At 37.7% G+C, this 15,060-nt stretch overlaps 1 protein-coding gene across 2 annotated transcripts in view; it reads left to right on the top strand.

The window, feature by feature from the left end:
• The window catches only part of LOC111159681 (ELKS/RAB6-interacting/CAST family member 1), a 510,890-nt gene that overhangs the window by 61,626 nt on the left and 434,204 nt on the right, over nucleotides 1-15,060 (top strand). For both annotated transcript variants that reach the window (XM_022522253.1, XM_022522254.1), the window contains exon 3: nucleotides 11,173-11,247. In XM_022522253.1, the coding sequence (XP_022377961.1) occupies nucleotides 11,173-11,247 (75 nt within the window). The remainder of the gene's footprint in view (nucleotides 1-11,172; nucleotides 11,248-15,060) is intronic.

The following is a 15,060-nucleotide window of genomic DNA, read 5'->3' as shown; positions in this document are numbered from 1 at the left end:
TATATTATAAACATACTTGAAACTAATAGCCAGCATCCAGCTTACTGTGACATACTAGAAATGCCCATTGAAGTTAGAAAGAGGTCAGAGATGGTTGTGTTTGTTCATCAGTATTTAACATTATTTTGGAAGTGTTAGGTGGTGCAATTAGATAAGAAAATGGAATAAATAATATCATTAATGGTAATGGAAAGGAAATGGCTAAATTTTCATTACAGTATCTATGGGAATAGTAATATAAAGATGTTACTTTACCCTAAATCTGTAAATTTAATGTAATCACAATGGGAATGATTTTGAAAGATGCCCTACTGATGTAGTTTATTTGCAAGAACAGTGCAGGAACACTTGCTTAAACAGATCATGATGCATGTATTTGAAATCCTGTGTTATTAAAATGTGTGGTATTGGCACAGCAATAGATAGCTAAATCAATGAAACAGAATAGAATTCAGAAATAATGTAGTTTTCAGTACATGATGGATGTTTTGAAATAGTGGCCATCCATTTGGAAAACAATTACATCATGATATCAAATTCTGGATGAAATAAAGAGCTACTGTTTTTTTTTTTTTAATAAAAATACTAGAAGAAAATATAAGTAAAAAACTTTCAATACAATCTTGAGATAGGAAAGAATCTTTCATTGCCATAGCGGAAACCTTAAAGAATTAAATTTGTGTAAATTAGAAAATACAGTTAACAAAAGTTAAAATGATAATTTGGGATAAAGCTTTGTAATATATGGCTAGACTAACACAGAAAGATTGCTTCTAAAACAATAAGAGGCTCAAGGCCCTTGGTACCACCTTTCCTTTCTCATTTATTCGTTGAGCCTCTGATATGATCCTGGGATAGTCATGGGGTATCCATTTTTCATGTCAGCATATGTGGTCTCGGCCCTCCTAGAATTTAGAAATCTGATGGGAGACAGTAAACTGATAATTACAAGATAAACTACATGATTGGGTGGTGTCTAATTATGTTGGGGGAGGGGATTTCTGTAAACAGGATAAGCATCTTTGAGGAGGTGCCCCTTAAGAGAGATCTGAAGAAAGATAAGGAGAAAACCTTGCTGAGCATTTGGATAAAATCATTTCCTGAAGAAAGGTTAACAGTTTCAAAAGGCCTGATGGGAAGGAATTTGAGGGAACAACAAGATGGCTAGAGGGCAAAAGTAAATTGTATAAGGTGAAGGCTGGCATCAGATGACAGGTTGAGAGGTAGCTAGGGCCAAATACATTCCTTTCATTCATCAGATATTTACTGGGCACTAACCATGTGCAAAGCAGGGAAATAGCAATGAGCAAAACATATCCTAGAAAACAAAGTACTTGCCTTTATGATCCTTGCAGGAAATGCAGTTGTTATATTCAAAGTGCAAGAAGAGTCCATTCCAATGTTTAATCAAGGGAATGTTAAGATCTGGTCTGCTTGGCACCTGGGTGGCTTAGTTGTTAAGCGTCTGCCTTTGGCTCAGGTCATGATCTCAGGGTCCTGGGATCAAGCCTCACATCGGGCTCTCTGCTCAGTGGGAAGCCTGCTTCTCCCTCTCCCACTCCCCCTGCTTGTGTTCCCTCTCTCACTGTATCTCTCTCTGTCAAATAAATAAACTCTTAAAAAAAAAAAGATCTGGTTTGCCTTTTAGAGTTTACTCTGGTTGTGTTGAGAATGCATGGGGCAGGGAAGTCTAATAAAGAACTTAACAGCTCTAATCTAGATTAGGTGAGTGGCAACTTGAAATGGCCATTGCATGTTCTATTACTAGTGGATTAAGAAAGTCAAAAGAATTGTGAGTTGGCAACACCAAGATATCCATAGGTTTTGTTATTTATTGGACTTTGTCCATCTTTAAAAAAAATTAGTATTTCATCAATTCTAAGACTCACGGTTTTTCATACTTTAAAAATATTGAATTGAGTTAAATCTTACCCTTGATGGCGTCTTACAGTCTGTCCGCGAGGGAGTAGTCATGCTGGATTTGTTTGCCTGTGCATTATTCACAGTTGTACCTGTTCCTTTTGTTACCACTTTAGTTGAGAGTGTGAGCATTGTTGGTATTTCACGTTAACTTTAATTGTTGATCAATATGTCATCGGTAATATTATGTAGTGAATTGGCATTGAAGACAAAGTTACTGGCAAGGGGAAAGCTATAAAAACAGTTAAAAATGATATATAGTTAATCTTTGGAATAAGTAAAAGAACTCTTACAGTCAGTATAAAATACAAATTTTGAATGATAAAGCTTTGTGTCGTAATTTATTTGGAGGCATTTCCTCCCTTTCTTTCCATTACATAAAACAGTGGTATGTACTACAATCAATGGCATCTTAAATTTGATGAAGTACTATAACATTAACATGGCATTCATATCCAGTAGCATTTGTGATGAGTTTTCCATTTTGTTTATAAAAATGATCCTGTAGATAACAGGTAAATAATTCTCCTAAATAAAAGCCAAAGAAGAAAAAAAATTTAAATAAAGCATCATATTTTTTTGTACTGAAATTATATTTTTATGGGACACTTATTATTAGATCTTACATTGTTCCCTATAATACTTTTCCTTTGATAGAAAAATGAAAACATTTATTGAACAAATGTTGAACCACAGGACTTGTCTTGGTCAGTGCTTGGGACTTGGGCATACAGAGTTTTAACAAGCTTTATTGGTAATTGAGTTATATACTAAAGTGTGAGACCCAAGTTTGGGTTCTCAGTTGTTTGGCAGAACATAGCTAAGTTGGCTATGGAATTTTTTTGGCTCTTCATTCCATATGCATACCAAACATTATCTTTAGGCCAAATAAATATTTCATACCTATATATGCGCTGAATTTTAGAAATGTAGATGCTGTTGTGGTAAATAAATTTGTTTTTTAAAACATTATTATATCCGTGCTAGTTTTTGTATTTGTAATATTTCAGTCAACAAACCTTGTTAGCATGTTGGGATTTATAGAAATGTTTGAGCTTAAAAGTACTAATATTTGACCAGGTTCTAGGCTATGAATTCTGAGTTTAACTGGTATATCTGAAGAATGCCTGTTTTTGCCATTGGCAGTTGTAAGGTAGAAATAAAGAAGATATGAGGGGAAAAAAATAAGAGAAAAAGTAGAAACAGTAGACAAAACATAGGAAGAATTTAAAAAGAGGAAGAATTAAAAAAATTTTAAAAAGAATTAAAAAATAAAAAAATTAGAAGAATTAAAAAGAATTAAATTGAAAAAAAGAATAAAAAAACTCAAGTTTGGGGGCGCCTGGGTGGCTCAGTGTGTTAAAGCCTCTGCCTTCGGCTCAGGTCATGATCCCAGGGTCCTGGGATCGAGCCCCACATCGGGCTGTCTGCTCAGCAGGGAGCCTACTTCCTCCTCTCCCTCTCTCTGCCTGCCTCTCTGCCTACTTGTGATCTCTATCTATCAAATAAATAAATAAAATCTTCAAAACTCAAGTTTGCTGCTTTGTGAGTGATTTTGGAAAATATGGATAGTTGCATACCTTAATCAACTTATTCCTCCCCTTTTCCTTGTGTCATTTATGCCCATTTCCATTTGACAAGAAGATCAGATTTTCTCAGAGTAATGCCATTATTAGAGGTGGTAAAGGGTTAAGGTCTAATGGTTTCTGACACAGAGAACCAGGAGGATTCTTTCTGCTTATTCTCCACATCTTCTTTATTCCTGTCTCCTCTGTTTTGAGTACAGTAAACCCAGAACTTGTGTGGAGGATTGAATCTGTGAAGGGATCTCACAAGCAATCTGGAACTTCTACCCTTGAAGCAAGGGTGCTGGGGGCTAAAACCTGAAACTTGAGAAAAAAGAAATTTCAGACATAAGTACTACTTTTCATTCACAAATACTCCTTTCTCTCAGTTGTGTAAGTAAAAGTTGACTTACTTTTTAAAAGAAAGTACTAAAAAGAGAAAAATATGAGAATTCCTAACTTGCTTGTTTTCTAACTCTAACTCTTCATTATTCCTTGGTAAATTAATGGGAGAAAAGGAACACCTTTTCTGTTGTCTGCCACAGTTGACAGTATAACAAGATCCAGATAATCCTACCTGTACGTTAATTGTTTTTGAAAGAAAAATTTCAAGCCAAAGGAGTGAAATAGGACTTCAAAAAAAAAAAAATTCTAGTTCCTATATTTATTTGAACAGTACATTCATTTCTATTTTCATTCTTCTCTCTTTATCTAATAGTGCATGAGTCAGAGGCTTGATGTACTCAGTGGGAAAGGGGAGTTTATCAGCTCACCGACTGGAAGATATGTTCATAGTGAGTTTTAATATGCAGGCCTTTGAATGGAAATGTGTTACAAGTGATAGGTTTAGAAATGTCTTAATGGTAAAACTTTATGCCTTCGAGTGATTTAAAATGCATCCTAGTTCCTTAGCAAAGGAGGATTTTTTTGTTCAAATGGATTTCTGTTTTCTGTTTTGCTTATGTGCTTATTAGCATTTAAAATAAAATTATTATCATTTAACCTTAAGACATTTGGAAATCTACCTTAGTTGGAATGAGGTAGTAGGAAAGAAGTCAAATAAAATTAGTTCACTATCTGAATTGTGAGGTATTTCAAAGAAAGGCAGTTTTAATATTTCAAGTTGTTACAGAAATACCAAATGAAAAATGTAAAGTATATGTTATAGAATTTTATTAAGAGATGAAGATAATTTACAATTAGCAGGATTCATTTTATTTTTGTTTATACTTTTTAAAGTTTTACACTCATTTTATTGAATAAATATTATTAAATATCTGCTCTGTGCCCAGTTGATCATCTTGCTTACAGTGTGGAGAATAGATAAAATGTGGACAAACTGGAGGCTCAGAGGAAGCGGATGAGTTTGCTGTTTTAATGTAACTGAGAGATTGTTGTGGCCTGAACTAACGTGTTTGAGATTTTGTCCTGGATTAGTGTGTTCTGGATTTTACTCTCTTCCTTAATGAAGTGTTTTGCCTTGTGAAAATTAATTGTGGATTGGCTTGATCTTTAGAAGATTTGCTTTTAAATGCTGTTAGGGCTGACATAGATAGCCTTTCCTCTTTCAGGGCTAAATTAGCTTTACTTCTAAGACTTGGCCTTTCTTTTCTTTTCTTTTAAAGATTTTATTTATTTATTTGACAGACAGAGATCACAAGTAGGCAGAGGCAGATAGAGAGAAAGAGAGGGAAGCAGGCTCCTTGCTGATGCGGGACTTGATCCCAGGACTCTTGAGATCATGACCTGAACTGAAGGCAGTGGCCCAACCCACTGAGCCACCCAGGCACCCAGACTTGGCCTTTCTGGTGTCTCTACGAAATGCCTCTGATGTTCTCCTTACTTTGGCCATTTATAACTAGAACTTTCCCCAGCCCCATGTGAGTTCATGTAGTTGCTCAACTCATAGCTCTCTGGTAGTTGTTCTGTCGTTAGTAATTGTTCTTTTTCTGACATTGTGGAGTCTTGCCCTGTGCACATACACTTAGTGTTTGGCCAGAGAACAATGAGACTCAAGGGGACCTGTGTCAGATTAGATACTGCGGCTTTTATGGCTAGCTTCCTTCTCTGTGATATTCTGCTCTGCAGAATTTCCACTGTCTTAGGAGTCATATCCTTTGATCTGTCTTCTGAGTTCTGCATGACTTGTTTTCTGTATGGGCTTCCTCTCCTTGCTTCACATACTGAATAGCAAGCCTGGGCCATCGATATTTGTTTCTCTTCTTTCAAAGGATCATAGACCTATGCGCTTGTTTTCCAATATCTGAAAACAGTTACTTTGTGCATTTTATCTAATTTTAAAATAGTTCACAACAGGAGGGCCAGTCTTCTATCCATTATGGTTAGATCATGTTGATTTTGTAGAGAGTGAAAAGTAAATGGGAAACTCACTGAAGGATTCAGAGCAGACTAAACTGTTTTAATTTGTTGGTGCTCTATGGAGATCACCCTGTTGCTCTCTTGAGAATGGACAGAGGAAGTGGAAGTCATAGTGTCATAGTAATCTAGGGTTCAGCTGAACTGAAAATGGAGTGAAGTAGAATAATTTAAGACATAGATTGAAGATGGAACAATCCCTGCCTTCTGTTTGAATTGGTTGTGGGAAATGAGGATCTGGGAAGAATGAGACACGGGGTGTTTAGCTGTGCCACTAGGAGGATAGTGCCATTTAATGAGAGGAGAAGACTTAATCTCTCATCACACTCATCAGATGAGGGACTAGATTAAGGAAGAGAAAAATCAAGAGTTTCGTGTGGGACAATGTAAATTACCTATTAGACATCTAAACAGAGATATCAAATGGGCAGTTCGATAAATGAGTCTGAAATCAGAGCAGAGGGCCTAGGAGTTCACTAGTGTTTCAGTTGAATTTTAAGCAATGTTATGGATTAGAGAGTTTAGATGGAAAAGAGAAGAGGGTTTAGGACTTGTGACCTGGTCACTATAGTGCTCAGGGGTCTAATTTAGAAGGAAGAACCTGCAAAAGAAATAGAAGGAGCACTTGTAGAGAAAGAAGAGTAGGAGAGTGTGGTATCATAATAGTCAAGAGGAAATGTTTATATAGGAGGGAGTGGCCCACTGCTTTGAATGCCTCTGAGAGTTCTAGGAAGATGAGGACAGAAAGGTGTCCACTAGATTTGGCACCCTGGAATTCACTGGTGATGGTGGATGAATTGTTTGAATGGAGAGGTAGAGAAATAAATAATTAAGATAATTAAATTAAAGCAACAGTCTTCCAGTGTGCTACTAGGGAGATCAACTTTGGGAGACTGTTGGTATCATCCAGGCAGAATCTCTAGGAGGGCTGGAGAGACTGGGTGCAGAAGTTATATAGCCAAAACAGTCTCCGGTCTATCCTGTTCCTCTATGGGTTTGGTGGAGACAGTGCCGCTCTTGGTGCCGGGCACAGACACGTAGCTCATTTGGCTGACACCACTGACACTGCTCACTACCCTGGGAGCCTCTTTCATTCCTGGGACTGGGAGCGTGAGGTAGCTGCTGCCTCTGCCACTCGTTGTCAGAGTTGTCACTGTTCTTGTCCCCAGGTCTTCTGTTTAAAAGATTCTGATTAAAAAGAAGTGATGTATGTGTCTGGTAGGGGAGATTAGGTCTTGTGTCTGGACTTTAACTGCAAGAAAGGCTGGGAAAAAAAAGTATGTGACATTTTTAGCTTTTAATGTGGAAGGAAGACTATTTTAAAATGTGGAATCCCCAAACATAAAAGGGAGATTAGATACCATGGCATGAAAGAGTGATAGATGTCCACTACAAGGTTAGATAGATAGCTTTTCCAGGTTATCCAGGGAAAGGTAAGACCGTTGACTTTTGAACAATGAGTGGGTTGGGAGCTGACCCTTGTGTAGTCGAAAATCCTCATAGAATGTCTTACTCCCTGGAACTTAACTACTAATAAGCTACTGTTGACTGCAAGCCTTACTGATAACATAAATGGTTGATTTTACATATAGTTTGTATGGTATATGTATTATTTACTGTATTCTTTAGGTGAACTAGAGAAAAGAAAATGATATTAAAAAATCAGAGAAAACAAAAATCAGAGAAAACACATTTACAGTACTGTATTATATTTATCAAAAAAAAAATACATGTAAGGGTGCCTAGGTGGCTCAATTGGTTAAGCGTCTGCCTTCGGCTCAGGTCATGGTCCTGGATCCTGGCATGGAGGCCTGCGTTGGGCTCCCTACTCAGTGGGGAGTCTGCTTCTCCTGCTCCGTCTGCCCTTCCCTCTGCTCGTGCTCTCTCTGTCCCTCTAATAAATATAAATAATAAAATCTTTAAAAAACAAAAGAAAAAATAATACATGTATAAGTGGACCAGAGCAGTTTAAACCCATGTTGTTTAGGAGTCAACTGTAGTTGAATCTGTGGGATTGGGGAAGGGCTACTTTGTATGGTTGGTGTGCATGTTCAACCAAACAAGGGCTTCTTGCTGATGGAACAGGTGGACCCTAAAACTCTACCAGTGTTTCATGGTGAGGTTGCATCTACTCCAGAGGGGTTCCTTTTTTCTTAATTCATTTTAAGTTTCTCTGTGGGCTGGTGGTGTTCCAGGAGTGGGGCTATAGAATAGTTCCAAGGTTGGAATTTAGAAAATGTCTGTCTGTGCTTAGGATAGGGGAAAGGACAGAGAAGAAGCCTTCAGAGCTAGGATATTCTTTAATAGAAGGCAGTTGATAATTTTATAGCTGTTCCTCCCTTAACTCTCTCTATGGTTAAAAAAAAAAAAAAAAGCTATTACATGGAGTTCAGAAAGGATGTGGACTGACCACAACAGCTATTAGATTTAGGAACAAGGAGGTCCTTTATTTGATATGGTAAAGAGAGTCGTCCAGTAGAGAGGTGAAGAAGAAAACTAGTTGATAATTTATTCATTTTTTTTTTAGTCTTTTCTTCATCCAACAAAAGAAGAATGGATATGAAGGAGAAATAATTTTTAATGATTGCTTACATGTCACACAGTGTCTGAGGAATACAAAGGACAGTTTTGCTCTGAAGGAGTTTACAGTCTGGTATGTTAGAGAAGATTATTCCAAATACAATGTAGTAAGTGTTAGAGGAGGGCTATGTACAAGTTAGAGGAGGTGTATGTGATTTAGCACAGGAATAGAAAGGGGTTCAAAGATTTCCTCTTCAAAGAGCCAATTCTTGAAAGTTTGGTAGCCATTTGTTATTCATTCACTCATCATTCATTCATATGTTGTTAGAATATACATGCTCTGGGAGAAGGAAAAGTAGAGTAAGGGGTTCTTTTTTTGTCAGTTTGAAGTTTTAAAATAAGGAATGTTGTGCTAACATTAAATGTTAATTTTTTAATGAAAAATGTCAAACCTATACTTATCACTTAGATATACCAACTACCAAAGTTTTGCCACACTTGCTGCATGTGTCCTATTTTTTTCCTTTTCTTTCTTTTTTCACCAAAGATTTAAAAACAAATTTTCAACATGATGTAATTTACCTCTACAGAGTTTACTATACATCTCTAAAATATATGAACATTTTCTTGTATAACCACAGTGTGATTATCACAACTCATAAACCTAATAATCTAGAGAAGACATTTGAGTCAAGACTTGAAGGAGACAGAGTCCTCCCCATGAGCTGATGAAAGGGAGTTTAGGCAATGGGAACATCTTGGGTATAAAAGTCCTAAGGAATGGGAGAATGCCTAGCATATTTGAGGAACAGCAAGGAGTCCAGTGTGGCTGAAGCCTGGTGACTGAGACAAGAATGGTAAGAGATGAGGTCTTGTAGGCTACTGAAGGGACTTTGACTCTGCTTTGAGTCAGATAGGGAACCATGACAAGAATTTTGAGTAGGGGAGACAAGATTAAATTGAGTAGAGGAGACAAGATTAAATTGAGTAGAGGAGACAAGATTAAATTCATGCTTAAAGGTCACTGTGAGTGCACTGTTGTAGACTGTAGGGGAGCAAGACAAAGGGTGGGGACCCTAATTAGGAGCTTGTTATTGTGTTTAAAAGATACATACAGATGTATATATATATATATGTGTGCCCACGCACACACACATCCTATATATATATATTTATTTATTTACTTTTTGAGAGAGTGGGAGGGAGAGAGGGAAAGAGAGAGACAGCAAGAATGAACGTGCTGGGGGAGGGACAGAGAGAGAGTCCCAAGTAGACTCTGCTGAGTGTGGAGCCTGATGCAGGGATCCATCCCATGACTCTGAGATCATGACCTGAGCCAAAACCAAGAGTTGGATGCTTAACCAACTGTACCACCTAGGTGTCCCTAAAAGATGTATTTTTGTTGGTGGCTTATTCCAGGTGGTAACAGTGGAGATGTCAAGGAGTGCTTGCATTTTGGATATGTTTTGAAGGTAGAGTTTACTGGATTTCCTGATTGACTATAGCTCGAAAGCAAAAGGAAGGCATTAAGACTCAGGTGTTTCACCTGAATGACTGAAAGGATGGAGCAGGCTTTAAGACCACCTGGAGTTACGGAGAAAAGTAGCAGAAAGAGTGTTATCTATTAATAGTGGTTTGCACTATAGTTTCAGCAGCCAACTGGTAAATGTGGATGTTCAAAAGTTACTGGTTTTTAAATGCTGACTGTTTATAATTTAGAACTTTTGTCAGTTCAGTGGTACTGCTCTTTCAGGAAGAGGTAACTCTGTGTACAGTTCTGTTTTCTGTTTTCTCTCAAACTATTCTTCCTGGCCAGGCAGGAATGAATAAATTAGGTGAAAGGTATAATTAAAGTATTATACATTCCTTTCATTATGGTTGAGTAGAGCTCATATGGAAAATATTCATCTGTGTATTCTCTGGGATCACTGAACTTGATCTTAGCCAAAAGCCTGACAAGTGATTCTCTCTGGGATCATTAGAAGCTATGCCAGGGTACTTTGGAAATGTTGACTGGTTGAGTCGGAGGCATTCACGAAATCTGATAGGAAATAGCCTGAGGTGGTCTGATAACTTTCCTGTGACCCTTGAAGACCCTGATTATGATATTACTACCATTGCTTCCTTTCTTCCTGATTCTGAGATCACTAAAATTTAGAGGAAAAAGAATAGTTACGTTTTTATGACATTTTATTAACATGAACAATCTTACCTTCTTTTTTCTTTCTACTTGTCACCCTGCTAGAGAGAGATTTTCATCCCAGGTAGCCAGGTTGTTACTCTGGAGTAGGTGCTGTAGAAAGGATGTGATTAACACAAATGCTTTTAGTAGCTTTGTGCAGTGCAGACTGATGACTGCTTTTATTTCTCCTTTTAAAAAGGAAATATTTCTGATCTCCCTTTGGACTGTGTGGAGTTCTGATTTATAGGTCTTAGAGTCATGTGGAAAATTGACACACTGCTCTGGGGTTGCACTGTAGTTTCCATCTGTTGTACTGATTTCACCTGTGTGACTAATTTTAAATAACTAGGTGTTCACTGACAGGGACTCATATGCCTGTATGTTTGACCCTTTACTCCTTTATCCTGAATGCAGCTTGTGGTTCTCTGATCCAGCTTGTGGTTCTCTGATCCACTTTGGTAGACAGGGATCCGAGTGTCTTGTAAGGCTGGGGTAGTCATTTTTTTTACACGATTATTCCCTCTCGCCATCCTTCTCTGCTCTCCCTTTAGGAAAAAAACAAGAGTGAAAAGGAGGACACTTACTCTCATTTTTACTTCTCTTGTATAGGAGATGCATCGGAGATTTGAGAATGCTCCTGATTCTGCCAAAACAAAAGCCCTGCAAACTGTTATTGAAATGAAGGTACGTAAGAGTCTGCAAAGAATGTGAGTCACTTTATACTTTTAAGTGATTGCACACTTTCCTGTGTGAGTTTTAGAAAGTAGTATATAATAATATTTCACTTATTTTGTAGATTGAGAAGACGTAGTAAGATGATGAAAATGACACTTAAAAAGAACTTCAGTTTTATTCCCTTTTAGTTATAGAGAACTCAAATGGGACCAAAAAGGCTTGTCCAGAATTTCTTTTAAACAGCTGTGCTTAAACCTTTTGATCTCAGGACCCCTTTTTCTCTTAAAATGACAGGCTCATTCATTGGTTTTTAGAAAATGCCTGCCTAATACTAACTAAGTCTAGTAACCATAGTTTGTCAATTGTTCTTTCAAGTAAAAGTGATGTTATATGAAAAAATTACCTAATGCAGCAAAGAGGCACACAAGTGCTGTTCCTAAGGAACAGCTTTTGTACTTCAGTGGGCAGAAATGCCTAGCTCCTTCCCATTTCATCACAGAGAATATTAAAAAGATGTGTTCTGAAGGGTTGCGATTAATTAAAAGTAATAATTTTTACTGCTTCCTGAGGGACATTCTCGAGGGAAGCAGTCTTCTAAAACTTTTATTTCTAGGGGCGCCTGGCTAGCTCAGCTGGCAGAGCATGTGACTCTTGACCATCAGGGCCAATGTGACCTCGGGGTCACATTGGGCCTAGAGCTTACTTACTTTTTTTTTTTTTTTTTTTTTTTTAATTTCTAATATTTCTTTCTTTTTTTTTCTGTGAGCGTCTGATGCTGAAAAGTGCAATGACTGCTGGTATGGTTTGGTGCTACTGCCTATTGTCCTAAGACACTAGCAGTTTTTTTTCCCACTATTGCTTATATACTTTTAGTGCAAATGTTAACATAGTGGAGAAGGCAAATAAAGTCATAGTATTATTATGAAAATGGCTTTGACTATGCAGACTTCTTGAAAAGGTCTTGGGGGGATCCAGAATTTAGAACGTGAACCATACTTTGAAAAACTCTGCCTTAAGTTAATGAATAGTTAGAAGTCTTTGAGCTCTGTGTTATATTAAGAGCTTGCCTTCCAGATTCCTTGGTTTCAAAATTTGGCTTTACTTGAATCAGTTATATGACACAAAGTAAGTTACCTAACCTCCCTATACCTCAATTTCTTCATTGATAGAAGGAGGTAATAAGAGTGCTATCCCATAGGTTGTTTTGAGGTTTAAATTAGGTATAGCAAGTAAAACACTTTGAACAGTACCTGGCATGTCGCAAACTGTTAGCTGCTGCTATTACTACTTTTATGAACATCGTATTCTTTCTTCCAAAAGCTGAAAGACTCTTATAGATAAGGATCTCTCTGTCTTTCTCTTTTTTTTTAGCTTCTTCATATTCCTGAAAAAGATTGACACTTTTTACTTTGTGAGCTTTTATTTAATATTTGGTAATATAACAAGAATATTTAGTTATTGGTATATAGTTTTATTTAAATAGAGGCTTCTCAAATATAGTTTTAAGAACTTTTCTCTGAATTTAAATGACTTCCTCTTAATATTTTGTGTATATCTTTATTTCCAGTGGGGAAAGGATTTCCCAAACAAATTCTGAATTAATAGAATTCTGGGCTGTTTATAGTTAGTTAACAGTCTTGAACATAATCCTGCAAAGAGCCTTAAAAAGTTTCATTGTATGTTCACATTTCCCACAAATCTCTGTGTATTTTATTTCCTGAGCCCTGTTTAAACCTAAGAATAAAACACATGAATGTACCTATGTTTCCAAAATCATGTTACTCACCTTTTGATAGAATAGGGAAATATAATAGTATTAATTGGTAGTTGCTTTATTTTAACTTGTGTTAACCTTTAGCCATTTGGTTAAGAAGCAAAAGATTCTGAGATTCTGGTGGCCCAGCTGGGTCAGGTGGATGCTTTGCTGAAATCACAGCTGCACGTATAGCATGAACTTGAGAGAATTATGAAGGTCTAGAATAGTCTTGGGGGGAAGAGGAAAGGAAGATGGTTGATAGACCATAAAAAAGCCCAACTGTCTTCAAGGTGATGTAATTTTGTTTTCTCTTCCCTCTGCCTTTTCTTCCTGTTCTTCCTCCCTTCTCTTGCCTTCTTCCCCCTCCCATCTTCTCCCTCTCCACTCCACCTCCCCTTCCTTCTTCTCTAATTTTTTTTCTTTTTTCCTTTAGCAGTGGAGGAACAGGTAAGAATTACTGTGCTGCTCTAGGTGAGAGTTTTGTCAGGTAGATAATGGCAGAATTATTGGGATGCAGATGAATTGAGGATTATGGTGAGAGAGTAGTTTGTATGATCACGACAAGAATGTAGTGTGGATAGTAAGAAAGAGAATTCAGAATGGACTGACAGGTTGGGAGAAAATGTGACAGGGAATGTCTGTGAGGTTTACGAATAGCAACTAGAAGTGGTGGTGCAACAGGCCTGGGGAGAGAGTCCTGGGTGGTTTTAGGATCCACAGTTTAGTCCTGTCAAGTGGGTAGTGAAGTGGACTAGTAGATGAGGTCATTGGAATTAAGGACATCACGGAATTAGGACATTGAAATCCCAGGATGATGGCAGGAGTGGCATTTGAAGGGAAGATTGATTGTGAGCCAGGAGCCAAAGACGTTTTCAAATGGCTGGGAGTGATTGGGAAGTCCCTAGATGGCAGCAGCGAGGAGGGTAAAGTGAAAAGGAGTGTGTGCTGTAAATAAAGGGAGGCAGCACTTTTCCCCCTGCTCTTTTCTGGTACTGGAGGGTTAGTAACCTTCATCAGGGAGAATGCAGGGAAAGTATATCCTTTGCGAAAGCCAGGTTTACCTTTTGGTGAGGAGAAAACTCTGGGGGAAAAAAGGTGAGGGTTTGGGAAATTTTGCAAGGAACAGGGGATTCCAGTAGGCTCATTGGAAATGGCTGATTAATGATGGGAGACCCAGTGCTGGGGGAAGTATAGAATAGTAAGATGATAAATAATTTATTTACTTAGTTATTATACATTCCAGGAGTAAGAAACCTTGTTGGAAGGACTGTTCTCACATAAACCCAGTCTGGTTGAGTTGTGGTAGAACAAGTTGAGCATATCAGACCTTGCTTTTCTGGCCTGATTTCAGTGAGTAGACTGGCAGGTCTCTTATCTGGGCAGTCAGTGGCTGCCTCGGGACTTTCAGAGTTATAGTTTGGTCCCTTCTGGGGAGAAGCTTTTATGGGACATGATTTGGTAGTGAGGGTGCTGATTGCGTTAAGAGCTGCCTCTGTATTTGTGTTGGAGTTCGGGGAGAAGATTGATAATGTTTCTTGGGGCGTTGTAGGGACTTTGTAGAGTTAGAGGCTGTCTACGTGATGTGCAGAGCTTGAATTCATAGCTGGAGGCAATTTTGTCTTGTGTGGAGTACCAGTTGTGGAGTATCAGTGGTGCTAGAAATGCAGTCCCTCTTGGCATTGGCCCCTTTTTATCCACCCACCGCCCCCAACTAATGTCAGAGGTCAGCCACATTTCATTGGCAGGTTAGTCCCATGCATATGCCTAGTATTTTAGCTATTCTTAAGGAACTACATCCTGATATTTCCAGGAAGATGTATAGTGATCTTGAAGGTGAATTTTCAGATAGTACAATGAAAACAGTTTACAGGCATACCTTGGTTTATTGTGATTCACTTTATTGTGTTTTGCAGATACTGTCTTTTTTTTACAAGTTGAAGGTTTGTAGCAACCTTGTGTCAGACAGGTCTTTTTAAAAAAAATTTAAAAAAAATTTTTTTTTATTTTTTTATTAACATATAACGTATTATTAGCTCCAGGGGTACAGGTCTGTGAATCACCAGGTT

This window comes from Enhydra lutris, unplaced genomic scaffold, assembly GCF_002288905.1.
Source record: "Enhydra lutris kenyoni isolate GAN:26980312 unplaced genomic scaffold, ASM228890v2 scaffoldscaffold69, whole genome shotgun sequence".
NCBI lineage: Eukaryota > Metazoa > Chordata > Mammalia > Carnivora > Mustelidae > Enhydra > Enhydra lutris.
Note: the sequence above shows the minus strand (reverse complement) of the source record. Positions and strands in the feature narration are given on the sequence as shown.